This window comes from Choloepus didactylus, chromosome 2, assembly GCF_015220235.1.
Source record: "Choloepus didactylus isolate mChoDid1 chromosome 2, mChoDid1.pri, whole genome shotgun sequence".
NCBI lineage: Eukaryota > Metazoa > Chordata > Mammalia > Pilosa > Megalonychidae > Choloepus > Choloepus didactylus.
This window is the reverse complement of record NC_051308.1, coordinates 236,638,602-236,657,008: the sequence shown is the minus strand read 5'-3', so window position 1 is coordinate 236,657,008 and position 18,407 is coordinate 236,638,602. Positions and strand designations below refer to the sequence as shown.

Below are 18,407 nucleotides of genomic sequence, written 5' to 3'. Positions count from 1 at the left end.
TTTTTTTGGCTATTCTAGGTCTTTTGCTTTTCCATGTGAACTTTAGAATCAGCTTGTCAATTTCTACCATGAAGCCTGCTGAAATTTTGATTGGGATTGTGTTGAATCTGTAAATCAATTTTTAGAGAATTGACATGATAATATTGAGTCTTTGGATTCTTGAGTATGGTAAATCTCTCTATTTAGGTCTTTCTTAAGTTTTGAGTGTACTGGTCTTACACACAACTTTTATTAAATTTACACACAAGTGTATTTTTGATGCTATTATAAATGATAATTAATTTTTAAAATTTAAATTTTAAATTGTTTGTTTACTGCTCATAGTAATACGGTTGACTTTTGTGCATTGATCTTGAATCCTGCAACCTCACTGCACACATTATAACTCTAGTTCCTTTTGTAGATTTTTTAGGATTGTTTACATAGATGATCATGTTGTCTATAAATAGAGTTTCACTTTTTCCTTCCCACTCTGTATGTGTGGTGGTTACATGGTCTATCTTATGTGGGGTGATATATGCATTTGCCAAAACTCATATGACTGTAAGATTAAAGTGGATACATTTTATTGTATGTAAATTACACTTCAATAATGTTGACTTTTAAAAAGTGGACTTAGGTATCACATATCCATGCACCCAGTTTGCCAACACCCTTTATTATCAAGAGTCATAAGCCTTGGAATTTTCTTTGCCCCCTTTTCTGTCAATTTTACAGAAATATATTAAATTGATAAAAACTCACATGCACAAAGACTGCAATATGAAGACTGAATTTTTCCCCAAATATGATGAAAAGTATAAACCCCACATATCCAAGATCTTCAATGAATCTCAGTCTGAATAAACATGAAGAGAATCACACCAAGGAAAATCATGTTAAATTTGCTGAAAACCGATGAAAAAGAACATCTTAGGAGTAACCAGAAAAACAGACATATTATGTACAGAGGAATAAAGAAAGAATGACATCTCATCAGAAATAATGCAAACCAGAAGTCAGTGGAGAGGAATGACATTGCTAAAGTACCGAAACAAAACAAAACAACCTGCCACTTAGAATTATTTGTCCAGCAAAATGTATCTTTCAGAAATAATGGTGAAATAACTTTTTTTCTTTCAGAAATACAAAACCTTAGAAAATTAATCACCAGCAGACTAGCACTAAAAGCAGACCTCTCTAAGGACTGCTTAGAGAGTAGGAAATGATACCAGATGGAAACCTAGTCTACACAAGAGAATAAAGAATACTACATATTGTAAATATATGGGTAGGAAAAAAAGACTTTTAAGTTTTTAAAATCTCTTAACTTTAATTGTCGTTGAAAGCAAAAATAGTATACTATAGGGTTTATAATAGTGGTAGAAATAAATTGTAAGACAATTACAGCACAAAGACTGGGAGAGGGGGAATGGAAGAATATTCATACAAGGTTCATATAGCATATGTGAAATGGGATAATATTGAAGGTGGATTGTGAAAAGTTACATATGAAAATGTAAATCCTAGCTCAATCACTAAAAATATAGTTTACTTATGCCTAAACTAATAAAAGAGAAGAAAAAAGTCATAGAAAATATTCAATTGATCCATAAGAAAATAGGAAAAGAGAAAAAAGGAACAGAGAACTGATGAGAAAATTAAAAAAAAAAAACATAGCAAGAGAATAATTTAAACCAACCATATCAACATATCAAATGTAAATAATCTAAAAACGCCAATTAAAAGGTAGGGAATATCCGACCAAATAAAAAAAGCAGACCCAACTATATACAGTATATAAGAAACCCACTTTTTAAAGACACCGATAGATGAAAATGAAAGCATAGTACAAAGACATACTGTGCTAAGGATAAGCACAATAAAGCTGGAGTGGCTATATTAATATCAGACAAAATAGAATTCAAAGGAAAGACTATTACTAGAAATAAAGAGAGTCATTTAATGATGAAGGGGTTTATTAATGAAGAGGATAAAACAGTCTTAAATATTAACAAAGCTTCAAATTCATGAGGCAAATACCAATAGTACTGAAAAAAAGAAATGAATCTACAATGATAACAAGATATTTCAACACCCCACTCTCCATAATTGATAGAACAAGTGGATAGAGTATCAGAGTACATAGCAGATTTGAACAACAGTCAACCACCTAGTGTAATTGGACATTTATGGACCACTCCATGCAAAAACAGAACACATGCTTTTACGTTCACATAAAACATTTACCAAGATAGACCATATTCTGGGCCTGGATAAGTCTCAGTAAATTTTAAAAGTACTGAAATCATACAAAGTGCATTGTCTGACCACAACAAAATTAAATTTGAAACCATTAACAGAAATATTTGTGGAAAATCCCTAAATATTTGGAAATTAAACAGCATGTATATATAAATAACCTATAGGTGAAAGAAGATATCACAAGGGAAATTAGAAAATGAGCTGAAGGAAATTGAAAGCCCAACAAATTAAAATGTGAGAAATGCAATTAAAGCAGTGCCTAGAGGGAAACTTAAAGCATTAATGGTGCTTTATATATTAGAAAACAAGAAAAGTTTAAAATCAGTAGCTTAAGTATCTGTCTTAAGAAATTACAAAGAGGAGAACCCAAGATGGCGGCTAGGTGAGACAGGGCAAAATAACACCTCCATGAAAAATACTAGATAAAAGCCAGAAAGTGACCAAGAACACCAGTTCCAGCGATGCACCAGCCGGACAAGGTCTGCTAAATCCACAGGGACTGTGCATTTGGTGAAACCGGGAGTCTGCATTCTGAAACGAGTGAGTGAGCCGGCTGAAAGTCCGGTGGCCGCACTGTGGTATGGGGAAACCGTGGGTTGGCGTTTGGAGATGGACTAGTTTTTTTAAAAAAAAAAAATAACCCAGGGCCGGCTGCGGATACAACGGTGGGAACCGCGCAGAGGAGCGGGCTGTGCCAACGCCTCAGTGTCTGGCGTGGAGGGTAGCCCTTCCCACACCCGCTGGTGATTGTCTTAGGGCCAGGGGGGCAGAGGGGAGCCAGTAGGAGAAAGGAACCACGCCCCTTGCAGCCATCTCCCTGGTGGGCTGGGGATGCTTCTGCCCAGGGCCGGATCCGTAGCCCACAGCCGTGCCAAGGGTCCCAGTGTGAAGGAGAGTGTTTCCTGCAGCACTGCACACACGCCACAATATTGGCCATGGACAGTGGCCTTTAGTGCACCCACAGCTAATTGTCCCAGAGCTGGGGAGGTGGACCTGTGTGAAGAGGGGGAAATTAACACACCCCATTCAACCATCTTTACAGCAGGCTGGGAGCGCTCCTGCACGGCCCGGCAGCCCAGGGCTTCCCTGGAGGACCGGCGCGCACTTGTGACATGGCACAACCTTCCCTCGGCAGGGGTCCTGGAAGAGCACGGCTGAGAAGAGGGACCCGCTCGGAAATCCCAGGGACCCTACACCAGTGCCAGGGACTTATGGGTCAGCGGCAGAGACGATCTGTGGCAGGACTGAGGTGAAGCCTTGGACTCTTGGAACAGTCTTAAATCTCTGGGAACACCTAGGAGGTTTGATTATTAAAGCTGCCCTGCCTCCCTAACCACCCAGACACACACCCCACATTCAGGGCGGACAGCACCAACACCCACCCAAACTTGGTGCACAAGTTGCACCCCACAAGAATCAGATCCCCACACACCACGAAGACAAAGTAGGGGAGAACTGACTTGAGGGGAATAGTAGACTCGTGGACACCATCTGCTGGTATGTTAGAGAAAGTGTACGCCACCAAGCTGTAGATTTGACATATTAGAGATTGGTACTTTTTAGATCCTGAAAGAACCCTATCAAGTAAAGCAAATGCCAAGAGGCCAAAACCACAGAAAATCTTAAAGCATTTGATAAAACCAGAAGAAAACCAAACACCCAAATCAAAAGATCAGAAGAGACACAGTACTTGGCGCAGTTAATCAAAGAATTAAAGACAAGCAACAAGAGCATGGAACAGGATATAAAGGACATAAAGAAGACCCTAGAAGAGCGTAAAGAAGAAATTGCAAGAGTAAATAAAAATATAGACGATCTTATGGAAATAAAAGAAACTGTTGGCCAAATTAAAAAGACACTGGATACTCATAATACAAGATTAGAGGAAGTTGAACAACGACTCAGTATCCTTGAGGACCACAGAACAGAAAATGAAAGAACAGAAGAAAGAATGGGGAAAAAAATCGAAATGGATCTCAGAGATATGATAGGTAAAATAAAGCGTCTAAATTTAAGACTCATTGGTGTCTCAGAAGGGGAAGAGAAGGGTAAAGGTCTAGAAAGAGTATTCAAAGAAATTGTTGAGAAAAACTTCCGAAACCTTCTACACAATGTAAATACACAAAGCATAAATGCCCAGCAAACTCCAGATAGAATAAATCCAAATAAACCCACTCCAAGACATATTCTGATCAGACTGTCAAATACTGAAGAGAAGGAGCAAGTTCTGAAAGCAGCAAGAGAAAAGCAATTCACCACATACAAAGGAAACAACAAGACTAAGTAGTGACTACTCAGCGGCCACCATGGAGGCGAGACAGCAGTGGCATGACATATTTAAAATTGTGAGAGAAAAGTTTCCAACCGAGAATACTTTATCCAGCAAAACTCTTCTTAAAATTTGAGGGAGAGCTTAAATTTTTCACAGACAAACACATGCTGAGAGATTTTGCCAATAAAAGACCTGCCCTACTTCAGATACTAAAGGGAGCCTTACTGACAGAGAAACAAACAAAGGAGAGAGAGATATAGAGAAATTTAACAGACATATATAGAACATTACATCCCAAATCACTAGGACACGCATTCTTCTATAGTGATCATGGATCTTTCTCCAGAATAGACCATATGCTGGGGCATAAAACAAGCCTCAATGAATTTCAAAAAAAAATTGAATTTATTCAAAGCACATTCTCTGACCACAGTGGAATACAAATAGAAGTCAATAACCATCAGAGACTTAGAAAATTCCCAAACACCTGGAGGGTAAAAATGAGGGGGAGATGAAAACATTCCCAGATAATCAGAAGCTGTGGGACTTCATCACCAATAGATCAGTCCTGTAAGAAATGCTAAAGGGAAGTGAACAGGCTGAAAGGAAGGGACACTAAACAATTGACTGAAACCACATGAAGAAATAAAGATTTCCAGTAAAGATCACATGGTAAATATAAATACCAATACTACTGTATTTTTGATTTGTAACTCCACTATTTACTTCCTACAGCATCTAAAATACATAAATGGTAAAATCAGTGGTTCTGGACTCAATGTAAAATATGTAATTTTTGGCGAGAACTACATAAAGGTGGAGAAATGAAGGAGTATAGGAACGTAGTTTATGTGTCCTATTGAAGTTAAGTTGGTATCAAAGAAAAATAAGGTTGTTATAGATTTAAGAGGTTAAATTTAAGCCCCACAGTAAACACAAAGAAAATATCGGAGAATGTGACCATAGAGATGAAAAGTGGGGTATGGATTACAAGAAGTGGGGGAAGGGGCAATGGGGAGTTAAGAAATGAGTGTAGGGTTTCTGTTTGGGGTGAACGGAAAATTCTAGTAATGGATGGTGGGAAGGTGATAGCATTGCAACATTCTAAATGTGATTCATGCCACTAATGGAATGCTAGGGAGGGGTTGGAATGGGAAGATTTAGGCTATATGTATGTTTCCACAAGTGAAAAAAAAGAAGTCTAAATAGATAATGTCAATTAAATGCCAAGTATGATCCTGGATGGGATCTGAGGTTGGAGGAGAGGAGGCTCAAAGGGACACAGTTCGGACATAAGGAAAAAAAAAAAAGGAAATATAGACTGTAAGCTTTTTATCAATGTTGAATTTCTTGGACTTCTTAGCTGTGCTTAATGGGATTGCATAAAAGAATGTTCTTGTTCACGGGAAATGTATATGTGAATTATATTGTTGGTTCAAGGATGTGTGCAGCTTGCTCTCATGTTCAGAAGACAGAGCAATAGATGATGGATGATAGATAGAGAGGGAGGGAAGGAGGGAGGGAAAGAAAGAAATGGTGGTGTGACAGGATGTTAAAATCGGTGGATTGGGGTATCAGGGGAGGGGGGTCGGGGTATGCTGGAGTTCTGTGTATGGGGTTTGTATTGTTTTTGCAACTCTTCCTGTAAGTTTGAATTTATTTCAAAATAAAATTAAAAAAATAAAAAAGAAATTACAAAGAGAAGAGCAAAGTAACCCTAAGTAAGCAGAATAATTTTTTTATTTCTACAATGAAGCATGCTAGAATTTTTATTGGAAATTATTTTGAATCTGTAGATAATTTTGTGGAGAATCGACATCTTAGTAATGTTGAGTCTTTGGATCTTTAATATCTCTTTCTAATTAGGTCTTTAGTTTCTCCCAGCGTTGTTTTGTAGTTTTGCGTATATTTGGCTTATATCTTTTGTTAAATTTATCTGTAGGTTTTTCAAATTTTTGGTGCTGTTGTAAATGATACCAATTTTAAAAAGAATTCAGTATTTTTTGAGTATGTAGGGAATATAATTGATCCTTTTATTTTGGCAAATTGACGTATCCTGCAGACTTGCTATACTCATTAGTTAATAGTTCCTTTACTTGCAGATTCTTTAGATTTTCTACACAGATGATTATGTTGTCTATGAATATTGCCTTTTGGCATGGATGAGGATTTCCAGGACATTTTTAAATAGAAGTGGTGAGAGCAGACATCCTTGCCATCTTCCTGATCGTAGGGAGAAAATATTCAGTCTTTCACCATTAAATATGGTGTTAGCTGTAGGTAGTTTGTGTTTTTCTTAAGAAATTTGTCCACCTCATCCAAGTTGTCAATTTATTGGCTTGTTTATAGATTCCCTTTTCATCTTTTTAATAACTGTAAGTTCTGTAGCAATTGTCTGCTCCTTCCTAACATTGGCATTTCCCCCCCCCTTTTTATCTTTGTAGGGGTTTATCAGTTTTATTGATCCTTTAAAATAACTAACTTTTCTATTTTTCTTTTTATCTGTTTTCTATATCATTGATTTCTGCTCTTTGTTATTTTGTTCCTTCTACTTACTTTAGGTTTAGTTTGCTTTTCTTTTTTTAGCATCGTATGATGGAAGCCTTGATCATTGCTTTTACACCTTTACTTTTTCTAAAATAAACATTTAATGATACACATTTTTCTCTAAGCACTGTTTTAAGTATATCCCATGAATTTTGTTATGTTTTGTGTTATCATTTAGGTCAAAATATTTTTCTTTCCTGATGATTTCTTCTTTGATCTATGGGTTATTTTGAAGTGTGTGGGTTAATTTCTAAATATTTGGGGGCTTTCCCATTACCTTTTTGTTATTGATTTCTAATTGAATTCCATGGTGGTTATAAAATATACTCTGAGAGATTTCAATTATTTTAGGTTTACTGAGAGCTGTATTATGGCCCAACATATATTCTTTTTTTTTAAAATTCAATTTTATTTAGATATATTCACATACCATACAGTCATCCAAAATGTATAATCATTTGTTCACAGTACCATTATATAGTTGTGCATTCATCACCACAATTAATTTTGAACATTTTCATTACTGCAAAAAAAAAAAAAAAAGAATAAAAATTCAAGAAAAAAAGAAAACACAAAACATCCCATCCCCCCATCCCTCCCTATTATTAATTTACTTTTTGTCTTCATTTTTCTCTTCATCTGTCCATACACTGGATAAAGGGAGCGTGAGCCACAAGGTTTTCCCAATCACACGGTCATACAGTGTAAGCTATATAGGTACACAGTCATTTCCAAGAATCAAGACTACTGGGTTGCAGTTCAACAGTTTCAGGTATTTCTTTCTGTGCTGGTTTGGATGTATTATGTCCCCCAAAATGCCATTATCTTTGATGTAATCTTGTGGGGGCCAATGTATTAGTGTTGATGAGGTTGGAACCTTCTGATTGAGTGCTTTCATGGAGATATGACCCGCTCAGCTGTGAGTGACACCTTTGATTAGGGTGTGACCTCTTGATTGAATGTTTCCATGGAAATGTAGCCCTGCCCTTGCAGCGTGGGCTTTGATTAGTTCACTGGAGCCCTATAAAAGCTCAGAAAGAAGGAGTTCACTGCTAGCTACAGCTGAGAGACACAACTTGAAGACAGCCATTAAAAGCTGACACTGACATTTTGGAGAAAGCCATTTTGAAACGCAACCTGGGAGCAAGCAGATGCCAGCCACGTGCCTTCCCAGCTAACAGAGGTTTTCTGAATGCCATTGGCCATCCTCCAGTGAAAGTACCCGATTGTTGATGCCTTACCTTGGACACTTTATGGCCGTAAGACTGTAACTGTATAACCAAATAAACCCCCTTTATAAAGGCCAATCCATTTCTGGTGTTTTGCAAAATGGCTGCATTTACAAACTGGAACACCTTCTAACTATTCCAATACATTAAAAAGTAAAAAAATTGATACTTACATAATACATAAGAATGTCCTCTCGACTTCATTTGAAATATCAGCCATTGAAACTTTATTTTGTTTCATTTTGCTTTCCCCTTTGGGTCAAAAAGGCTTTCTCAGTCCCTCAAAGCTGGGTCCAGATTCATCCCCGGGAGTCATGTCCCACATTGCCAGGGAGATTTACACCCCTGGGAGTTGTGTCCTACGTAGGGGAGAGGGCAGTGAGTTTACCTGCAGAGTTGGCTTAGAGAGAGAGGCCAAATCTGAGCAATAAAAGAGATTCTCTGGAGATGACTCTTAGGCACAATTATAAGTAGGTATGATGGTTATGTTCATGTGTCAACCTGGCCAAGTAATGGTGCCCAGGTGTCTGGTCGAGCAAGCACTGGCCTAACCATTACTGTAAGAAAATTTGTGGTTGGTTAATAAGCCAGAAGGCTGGTTTATTAAATCATCAGTCAATTGATTGCATCTTTGACTATCTACATCAATGAAGGGTGTGCCTTCAGCAACGAGAGAATTCAATCAGCTGGATTTAATCCCATCAGTGGAAGACTTTTAAAGGAGAAGAGAGAGAACTTTCACTTTTTCTTCAGCCAGCCAGCCAGCCTCTCCTGGGCAGTTCATCGAAGACTTTCATTGGAGTTGCCAGCTTGCTGCCTACGCTACAGAATTAGGACTCATGCCTCCTGCCCTATAGAATCTGAAGTTTTGCATGTTGCCCTGTGGAATTTGGACTTATGCATCCCCACAATCACATGAGACACATCTATAAAATCTCATATTTACAGATATCTCCTGTTGGTTCAGTTTCCCTGGAGAACTCTAATACAGTGAGCTTAGCTTCTCCTTTGTTGTAACAAGCTTCATAAGGGCAAGCCCCAAGATCAAGGGCTTGGCCTTATGAATCAGGTAGTCCAGAATGCTTTTGAGAATATTGGTAATTCCCCAGGTGGGGAAGTTTAATATTTCCATGTTTTCCCCCAGTCTCTTAAGGGGGCTTTGCAAATACATTTTTTTTTCTCTGCCCAAATTACTCTGGGATGTATCGCGGCTTCACATTATCATGTACAAGCAAACCAGATCTCACTCCCTATTCAAAGTTCCATGTAATTATGTTGTTTGAATAAACTGACCATACAAGTTCAATTATATAGTGTGCTACAGAAAATATAGATTTTGTGTCAAATAAACATCTCTTCATTTGGTCTCACACAGAAGTTCAAGTTTTAAAATACTGTTCCTGGTATAATCATGTAGTCGTGCATTCACCACCACAGTCTATATGAGGACATGTCCATTACTTCGCCAAAGAAAGGAAGAGGAGAAAAAAGGAAAAAAGAAAAAAAAAATGACTAAAAAAAAAAAAGAAAAAATAAAAATAAAATTAAAAGTTCAAGCAACAACACCAATGCCAGGAGTCTCACACCTCTCCCTTATAACCCCCTCTTATAGACGTTTAGCTTTGGTATATTGCCTTTGTTACAATTAATGGAAGCATATTACAACATTACGGTTTGTGTTGATTGTATTTTTCCCCAGTATCATCCCATTTTCAACACCGTGCAATGTTAACATTCATTTATTCTCCCTTATGTGAAAACATTCTTATGTTTGTATATTTAATCACAATCATTGACCACTCTAGGTTTCACTAAGTAATACAGTTCCAATCTTTTTCTTCTGTCTTTCCTTCTGGTGTCATACCTATTCCTAACCTTCCTCTTTCAACCATACTCAAGTCATCTTTGTTCATTGTAGTTACAATACTGTGCTACCATCACACAGTATTGTGCTATCCATTTCTGGATCTATACAATCAGTCCTCTTGAACATTCTGTACTCCTTCAGCATCAAATGCCTGATCTTTACCCTCTTTCTATTTCCTGATATCTTCATTTCTACACTCCTCTCCAAACCTCTCTCTCCTGACTTTTCCTATCTGTCTGTAGCATTCCCTTTACTGTTTCTTGTAGAGGAGGTCTCCTGTTCACAGCCTCTCTCAGTGTCTGTTTACCTGTAAGTGTTTTAAACTCTCCCTCATTTTTGAAGAACAGTTTTGCCAGATATAGGATTCTTGGTTGGCAGTCTTTCTCTTTCAGTATCTTGAATATATCAAACCACTGCCTTCTCGCCTCTGTGGTTTCTGCTGAGAGATCCACAGTTATTCATATCAAGCTTCCCCTGAATGTGATGGATTGCTTTTCTCTTGCTGTTTTCATAACTCTCTTTGTCTTTGACATTTGAAAATCTGATTAGTAAATGTTTTGGAGTAAGTCTATTTGGATCAATTTTGTTTAGGGGATACTGTGCTTCTTGGACTTGTAATTTATGTCTTTCATAAGAGTTGGGAAATTTTCATTGATTATTTCCTCTATTATTCTTTCAGTCCCTTTTCCCTCTCTTCTCCTTCTGGGACACCTGTAACACATATATTTGTGTGCTTCATGTTGTCATTCAGTTCCCTGAGACCCCGCTCATATTTTTCCATTCTTTTCCTTATCTGTTCTTTTGTTTGTAGGATTTCAGATGTTCTGTCTTCTAGTTCACTGGTCCTTCTGCTTCTCCAGGTCTGCTGTTGTATATCTCCATTGTGTTTTTCATCTCTTCTACTGTGCCTTTCGTTCCCGTCGGTTCTGCCATTTGTTTTTTTCAAGTTTATGAATTCTTCCTTATGGTCACCCAGTGTCTTCTTTATATCCTTCATCTCTTTTGTCACATTTTCTTTCAACTCATTGATTTGATTTAGAATATTTGTTTGAACATCTTTAATTAGTTGTTTCAACTCCTGAATCTCACTTGAGGTGTTAGTTTTTTCCTTTGGCTGGACCATTGTTCCAGTTTGCTAATGCTGCTGTTATGCAAAATACCAGAAATGGATTGGCTTTTATAAAGGGGGTTTGTTTACAGATTTACAGCCCTAAGGCCATAAAAGTGTCCAAACTAAGACATCAGGAGAATGCCTTCACTGAAGAATGTCTGATGGCATCTGGAGCACCTCTGTCAGCTTGAAAGGCACGTGGCTGGCATCTGCCTTTGCTCCAGGGTTGCATTTCAAAATGGCTTTCTCCAAAATGTCTCTGGGCTCCACCTTGTAGCTTAGAATTTCCAAATGTCCTTCTTTCTGCATCTCCAAGCATCTCCAAGCATCAGCAAGTGTTGGGGTGTCCTGGCTTAGCATATCTTGGAGCTTTTTTCATCTTTGTGCTCTCTGTGTGAGCTCCCATTAAAAGACTCCAGTAAACTAAACAAGCCCAACCCTAAATGGATGGGGTCAAATCTCCATGGAAATATTCAATCAAGAAGATTAATAACTAATCAAAAAGATTAATAACTCTGCCCCCACAAGATTGTATTAAAGAACATGGCTTTTTGGGGGACATAATATATTGAAGCTGGCACAGCCATATCTTCATGTTTCTTGGTGTGTCTTGTTAATTTTTGCTGTCTAGGAATCTGATTTTCTTGATTAGTTTATTCTGGAGGTTGTTTTCTCTAATTTTGCCTAGGGTTTTCTTGTTGGTTGTCTTTGATCTCTATCTTTTCTTTGTTTGTCTCACTGGTCAGTTGTCAGATTGGTTCTGCCCCCCAGTCTTCTCCCGCAAAATCAGGCGCCCGCTTTGGCCTGCCACAGGGATGGGAGGTAGGCACTGCGAACCCCAGCAGGTTCACTGTGTGTGGTAATATGAATCTGCTGACTTCCAATGGTGCTCTGCTTTCTGCTGGCCAGGAAGACCTGGGTATGTTTTAGAGTCCTGTTTTAACAGTTGTGTTTTCTGAATTTCTCAGCCAAATAGGCCTAGGTTTCTGTGCAGGGTGTGTAGACCAGCTCCTTTCATCCTAATAAAGGGTCTGAAGCAACTTTTTAAGTGTTTTAATTCCCTTGCACCTTCTGGACTGTTCAGCAGGTGGTACTGTTTGGTAACTTAATTGACCTCAGACGCTGCTTTGTCTCTGAGCACAGTTTGCATCTACACAGGTGAGCTGAAACTGTGAGATTCCTATGCCCTCACTTTGCTGGCCAAAATCTGCCTTGTTGTGGGGCTCCATCTGTGGCAAAGTACTCCCTCAGCTGACCCAGTTCTCCAGCCGTCCCCCAGGCAAGGAAATAGCCATTGGTTGCTGCTTCCCTCAAGGGTGGGGAAGGGCTTTCAGACCCAGGGCTGGAAACACAGTGTCTCTCCATGTTTTCTCAGTCTTTTTGTCCCTCACTGATCTGGGACTTGAAATGTCCTCCGCTCTCTCCTAGGTCTTCAAACAGTGGGGATATGTCTCACTGCTGTGAGAGATTTTGTAGTCTCTCTCCATGGTGGGAGGGGTCCTGTCTGCTGATTATGTGTCTTTCCCACATGAGAGGGATTGAGGGGGAGAGGACTGGCTGGTTCAGGCCGGAAGATTCCTACCTGATAGTCTTCTCTTCCTCAATTTGACATTTGCAGGGTCCTTCTCCAGTCTATATCCTCTTCCAGAGTTTCAAACAATTCAAAATTGTCCTTTTTTTCTTTGAATCTCTGGAGAGAAGTTTTCAGTAGCTGTTTATGTCTCCATGTTGATGACATCACCCCAATGATGTATATTCCATGTGCACTTGAAAAGAATGTATATTCTCTGATCTTGAGTATAGCATTCTGTAAATGTCAATAAGACTTAATTGGTTGATAATATTCAAGTCTATACTTGCTTACTGATTTTCTTTCTACTTGTTTTGTCAGTTATTGAGAGGATATTTGAAATCTGTCAGTTTCTGTTACATATGTTTTGAAGCTCTTACCAGGGATATTCATATTCTTATTCATATTTGATGTTGTATGTTCTTGATTGATTGACCCTTGAACTTAAGAAGTGTCACTCTTTAACTCTGATAATACTCCTTTTCCTGAAATCCACTTTCCTGATATTCACTCCAGCTTTCCTACAATTAATGTTTTTGCATTGGATATGCTTAATACATTTAACGTATCATTTTACTTTTAAGCTACTCATCTCTTTTTATTCATAGTACATTTCTTACAGACAAGATGTAGTTGGCTCTTACATTTTCATCCAGTCTGAGAATATCTGCCTTTTAATTGATGTTTATTCCATTTACATTTAATGTAATCATTGATGTGGTTGGGGTTAAGCCCGCCATCCTGCTATTTGTTTTCTATTTGTCCCGTCTTTCTTCCTTTTTGCTTCTCAGTGCCATTTTAAGTATTAAGTTTTGTTTTCTTAACCTAACCTGCTACAAGGATCAACTTGCTCATAATTAATTGGATTGTTGGTTTCTTGACTCTGTTTCTACTGATCTTTACTGATTATTGAAAGCTAATGAGCAGTGAAATTCTAAGTGGTAGGCAGTAGAAGTATTGAAAGGATGAATAGAAGAATCCTTTGGCCTTGGATTATTCCTAGTGTATACTCAGGTAAATAATTGAAGATAATGGTAATTTTTAAGAATATGTAATTTTTTTTTAAATCTTCATTTTATTGAGATACATTCACATACCACGCAGTCATACAAAACAAATCATACATTCGATTGTTCACAGTACCATTACATAGTTGTACATTCATCACCTAAACCAATCTCTGACACCTTCATTAGCACACACACACAAATAACAAGAATAATATTTAAAGTGAAAAAGAGCAATTAAAGTAAAAAAGAACACTGGGTGCCTTTGGCTGTTTGTTTGTTTCCTTCCCCTATTTTTCTACTCATCCATCCATAAACTGGACAAAGGGGAGTGTGGTCCTTATGGCTTTCCCAATCCCATTGTCACCCCTCATAAGCTACATTTTTATACAATTGTCTTTGAGATTCATGGGTTCTGGGTTGTAGTTTGATAGTTTCAGGTATCTACCACCAGCTACCCCAATTCATTAGAACCTAAAAAGGGTTGTCTAAATTGTGCATAAGAGTGCCTACCAGAGTGACCTCTCGGCTCCTTTTGGAATCTCTCTGCCACTGAAGCTTATTTCATTTCCTTTCACATCCCCCTTTTGGTCAAGAAGATGTTCTCCATCCCACGATGCTGGGTCTACATTCCTCCCTGGGAGTCATAAGAATATGTAATTTTATAAGGTCATGAAACCTTTTGGAACCTGAGGATTTTGATTGTAAAGTTAGGGAATTAGTTGAAGCTCTGAATGATTTTCCTTGTTCTTCCAGGTGAGGGATCAAGCCCAGCGCTGTTCCCGGATTCTCCTGGATATTGAGGCTGGTGCTCCTGTTCTCCTTATCCCAGAAAGTTCCAGATCAGATAATCTTATTGTGGCAAATTTGGGGAAGCTGAAAGTCAAAAACAAGTTTCTCTTTACTGGGTTTCCTGGGACCTTTTCCTTAAAAGATAAGGTGAGCAATCAGTATTCGTTCCTTTTTCAGTTCAACTAGAATTTGAACGTTAACAGAAAAATTCTTATGCTGCCATAAAATCATCCCTAATTGCTGTCACTTTTGTGGTATATGTGGCTTAAAGAATTTCTTATTGACATTTTATTGATATTTCAATTAGCCTTTTAATAGAGGTAGTGTAAATTATAACCCTTTCTAACTGTATGTAGTAACTTGTTTCAGCAAACAAGCCAATGGAAACAAATCCTTCCATCTTTTATAATGGTTTCCTCACCGGCTGACTTTGTAATATCAACTTCTTACTCTATTTTGGAGTTTAAAATTGCTTTGGCATCTGTTTATTTTTTACAACAGTGTTCAGAGGTAATCAGGAGAAGGATTGTTGCTATTTTCATTTTACATTTAGGAAAACTAGGACTCATTGGGAATAAACAACATAAATGGAAACATACGGTAAGTCACAGACTCCTAGAGCTGGCATTAGTCTTATTAGCCTTTCCTGAATAGTTGTCACTTGTGTTTTCTGAAGGGTGTGGCAGTAAGTTTGTTAAATAGCTAGATAGAAGAACTCCAAGAATTATTATGGAAAAGCAAACAAATTTGAGTAGTTCTTGTTTGCCTGTCTGGGAGACGAGGGAGAAGAACATGAAAGATAGAGACCGGTGTGGTGGTCCTCGCTAGGACTTTGCCAGTAGAGTAATGGTGAAGACACCAGATTTGTTGGCAACTCCCAAACTCATATAGTGTCATTGTTTTCAGATGTACTCTCTCTTTATTTTTCTTCTTTTGCTTTACTTGTCACTCATCTTTTTACTCACTGTTACTGACATAATTGTCCTGAACCAAAAATGTTTGATTCAGTGAATAAAAGTGGGTAGAGTAAGGAAAAGAGTAAAGACAGGATGTGAGAACCATATGACCACACTTATTTGTATCATAATCTTGGGCTCAGGACCCTGCGTGGGGTGTTTGGGTGAAGGGTTAGTGGGTGAGTTCTCTGTATATCACCTCACTTACAGCTATTCATATAAAGCAGATTTTGGGATCAATTGCCAGTAGCAGAGGGTGAAACCAAAAAAGCATTATTGATTTGCAGTACAGAAGGAAGACACATCCAGGTTCATGCACACCTCATCAATATCCCTCAGACAGGGAGCTGGTGATTGAGAACTTGCTCACATATCTTTTGGTTTATTCTGTAGGAAGCCTTCCAAATGGGTATATGTGCCTTCCTGTTGGAATGATAGGCCTTACTACCAGGGGATGCTTTGATAAGGAGAAACAGGCTTCCACTTAGGTGTATTTTATAAGACAGTAAAAATAAAATCAACTACCATTGGTCTTTCACAGTAGGCTGAGTAGAGAACTAGTCACCTTGGTCTTAATGAAACATTTCCATTTTCATAGAGATAAGTATTTTGCTGTTCACTGACTGGAATCTTAAAGAACATAAAAGAAAAATCCATTTGTAAAAAAAATAAAAGGATTGGTAACTGCTTCTAAATTTTCTTATTCAGTTTCTTCTAGAATGAGGTGTTTATAAGTAAAACATGACTAGATATTAAATAAATGTATCCAAACTTGTGTTTGCACATGAACATTTGTCCCCATTGTCACCTCAGGACAATGTTCCACCTCATTAGTGTTCCAACTCTGCTGCCATTATTGCCTAAAGGAGAGTTGAATTCTTCCTTGGGAACTGTCCTTTGAGCCTAGAGTAAGTTCTTTGGAATATATTTGTTTGTGATAAATCTTTGTTTTGAGACCAGACTACATTTTTTAGGAATAGATCAATTAGAGGCAGATCTGAGTGATCAAATTGGATAATACTCTTTGTGTTTCTCTACACTTCTTACAAAAGTAAAGGACTGGCTTTCCATGTTAGATATGTCTGTAATGCGTTCCTGGGCTGACTCTGAAGTTAGCTTCTAATGAAGAATGGCCAAACTATTTCAAGATATTTTTGCAAAAGGGTTCTGTTTGGTTAAGTAAACCAGATAACAGTGTATGGTTTGTAGCATTTTAATTGAAAAGTTTCCATGTATTTGTTTTTGAGGATTTGATTTTAAGTGGCAGTACATACAAGGATCGCTTTGTCTTCAAGGTATAATATGCTTTTTTGCCTCCTAGTTATTCTGAAAAACCTTATGGGATTCAGCAGTCAATTCACATTCACATGCTTAAAAAAAATGCAAAAGCGAACTCTTTAAAATATCTCATTACTTGGGGTAGCCTGCTTATCCCAGTTTTTTTTGTGAATTATTTCCCTCCCATGCTGAAGTCCTTAAGGACCATTAAAACAATTCCTTTATTTGAGCCTTAGGTTATACTTCCTCAGCCTATTATTTTGTGTCCTTAAATCCTAGAAAAACTTTATCTTGCTACATACCAATGGTTGTTCTGCAGAATTCCATAAGGGCTGCTTGGAGTGTGTTGCTTGTTAAAGTATTTGTAACTCAGATAAACATATCTGAAACTTATCTCTCCACATATACAGTCAAATCCAATTGATCTAAGCCTATTGGAAGTGAACAATTGATTTTCTTCTTCCTTTGCATTTACATTTGCCCTTTAATACATTTGCCCTTTAATACATTTGCACGTGTGAGGTCTGTTTAATTTGCATTCCAGTGGTTAAAGAACAGGAAATAATCCTGAAATCAAAGCTTGCGGAGGGGTTATTTGCCCTTGAGTTCCATGACTCCTGTGTGTTTGGAATGGTTTTACATAAATCCATGTCTTAATGGGTGCAGGTTTGATTTTTTACATATGCTTTCCTTTCAGTTTTCTCAACCCTGACTTGTGCTTAAACCATAATCTGTGAGTCAGATTCTTTTGAAAGCTTTGGGTTAATCTCCTCAAGCTATTGATTTATTTAAACCAACTACAGAGGGGATGTAGAGGTGAATCAAATGAAAGATCAACAAATACTCTCCAGAGTTTAAATAAACTAAGCAAGAGGGAAGGTTTGTATTTTGACATACTTAAATAATAGGCTTTGCCTACTAATTTGCCTTGGAATAAAAAAACTTTGCAGAAAGTAAGAACTGGTTTCTTTCACTGTTACTTTTAATCACTACTCAAGATATCTGTAAAGGAGAGCAGCATTATTATCTCCTTTTCAAAAGCAGAGAGGCATAGACATACAAGGCAGCACTAGGGGAGAGCCATTCTTCCCACCTCCCAGCTAGCACATGAGAATGGATAGGTGAGAGCAAACTGTTGATGCAGAAGCCATCCATATATATATATACAGCTCCGACGCTTGGATGAGGTAACATGGGAAGTTTAAAAGGTCAGTTATTGAATCATTCTGGTGAAATAGATTAATTGCTAACCCTGTTAGCAATTAAGTGAATGTAGGTACTAACTACTTAAGAAAGGTAGAAGTGTACAATATTTTCAGTAGAGTTACAGAATCTATTTTCTTCTGTCATAGACCCTCTTAATTTTTATGCTCTTGAGCAGAAACGTAATAGGAATTGCTAACTTCCCATATTTTCCATTTCGTTTTCATTTCCATACTTAGAGAGATGAGACGCATAAACCTATGAGAGGAGACTTCTAGAAAGTGCCCTGATCCCTTTGGAACTATACTACCATTTCATGTGTTTTCTTAGA

The 18,407-nt window shown here is 37.8% G+C and overlaps 1 protein-coding gene across 1 annotated transcript in view; it reads left to right on the top strand.

The window, feature by feature from the left end:
• Positions 1-18,407, top strand: part of VPS13D (vacuolar protein sorting 13 homolog D) — a 303,465-nt gene that overhangs the window by 79,888 nt on the left and 205,170 nt on the right. The window contains 1 exon segment of the mRNA XM_037828496.1: positions 14,604-14,786. Coding sequence (XP_037684424.1) covers positions 14,604-14,786 — 183 coding nt within the window.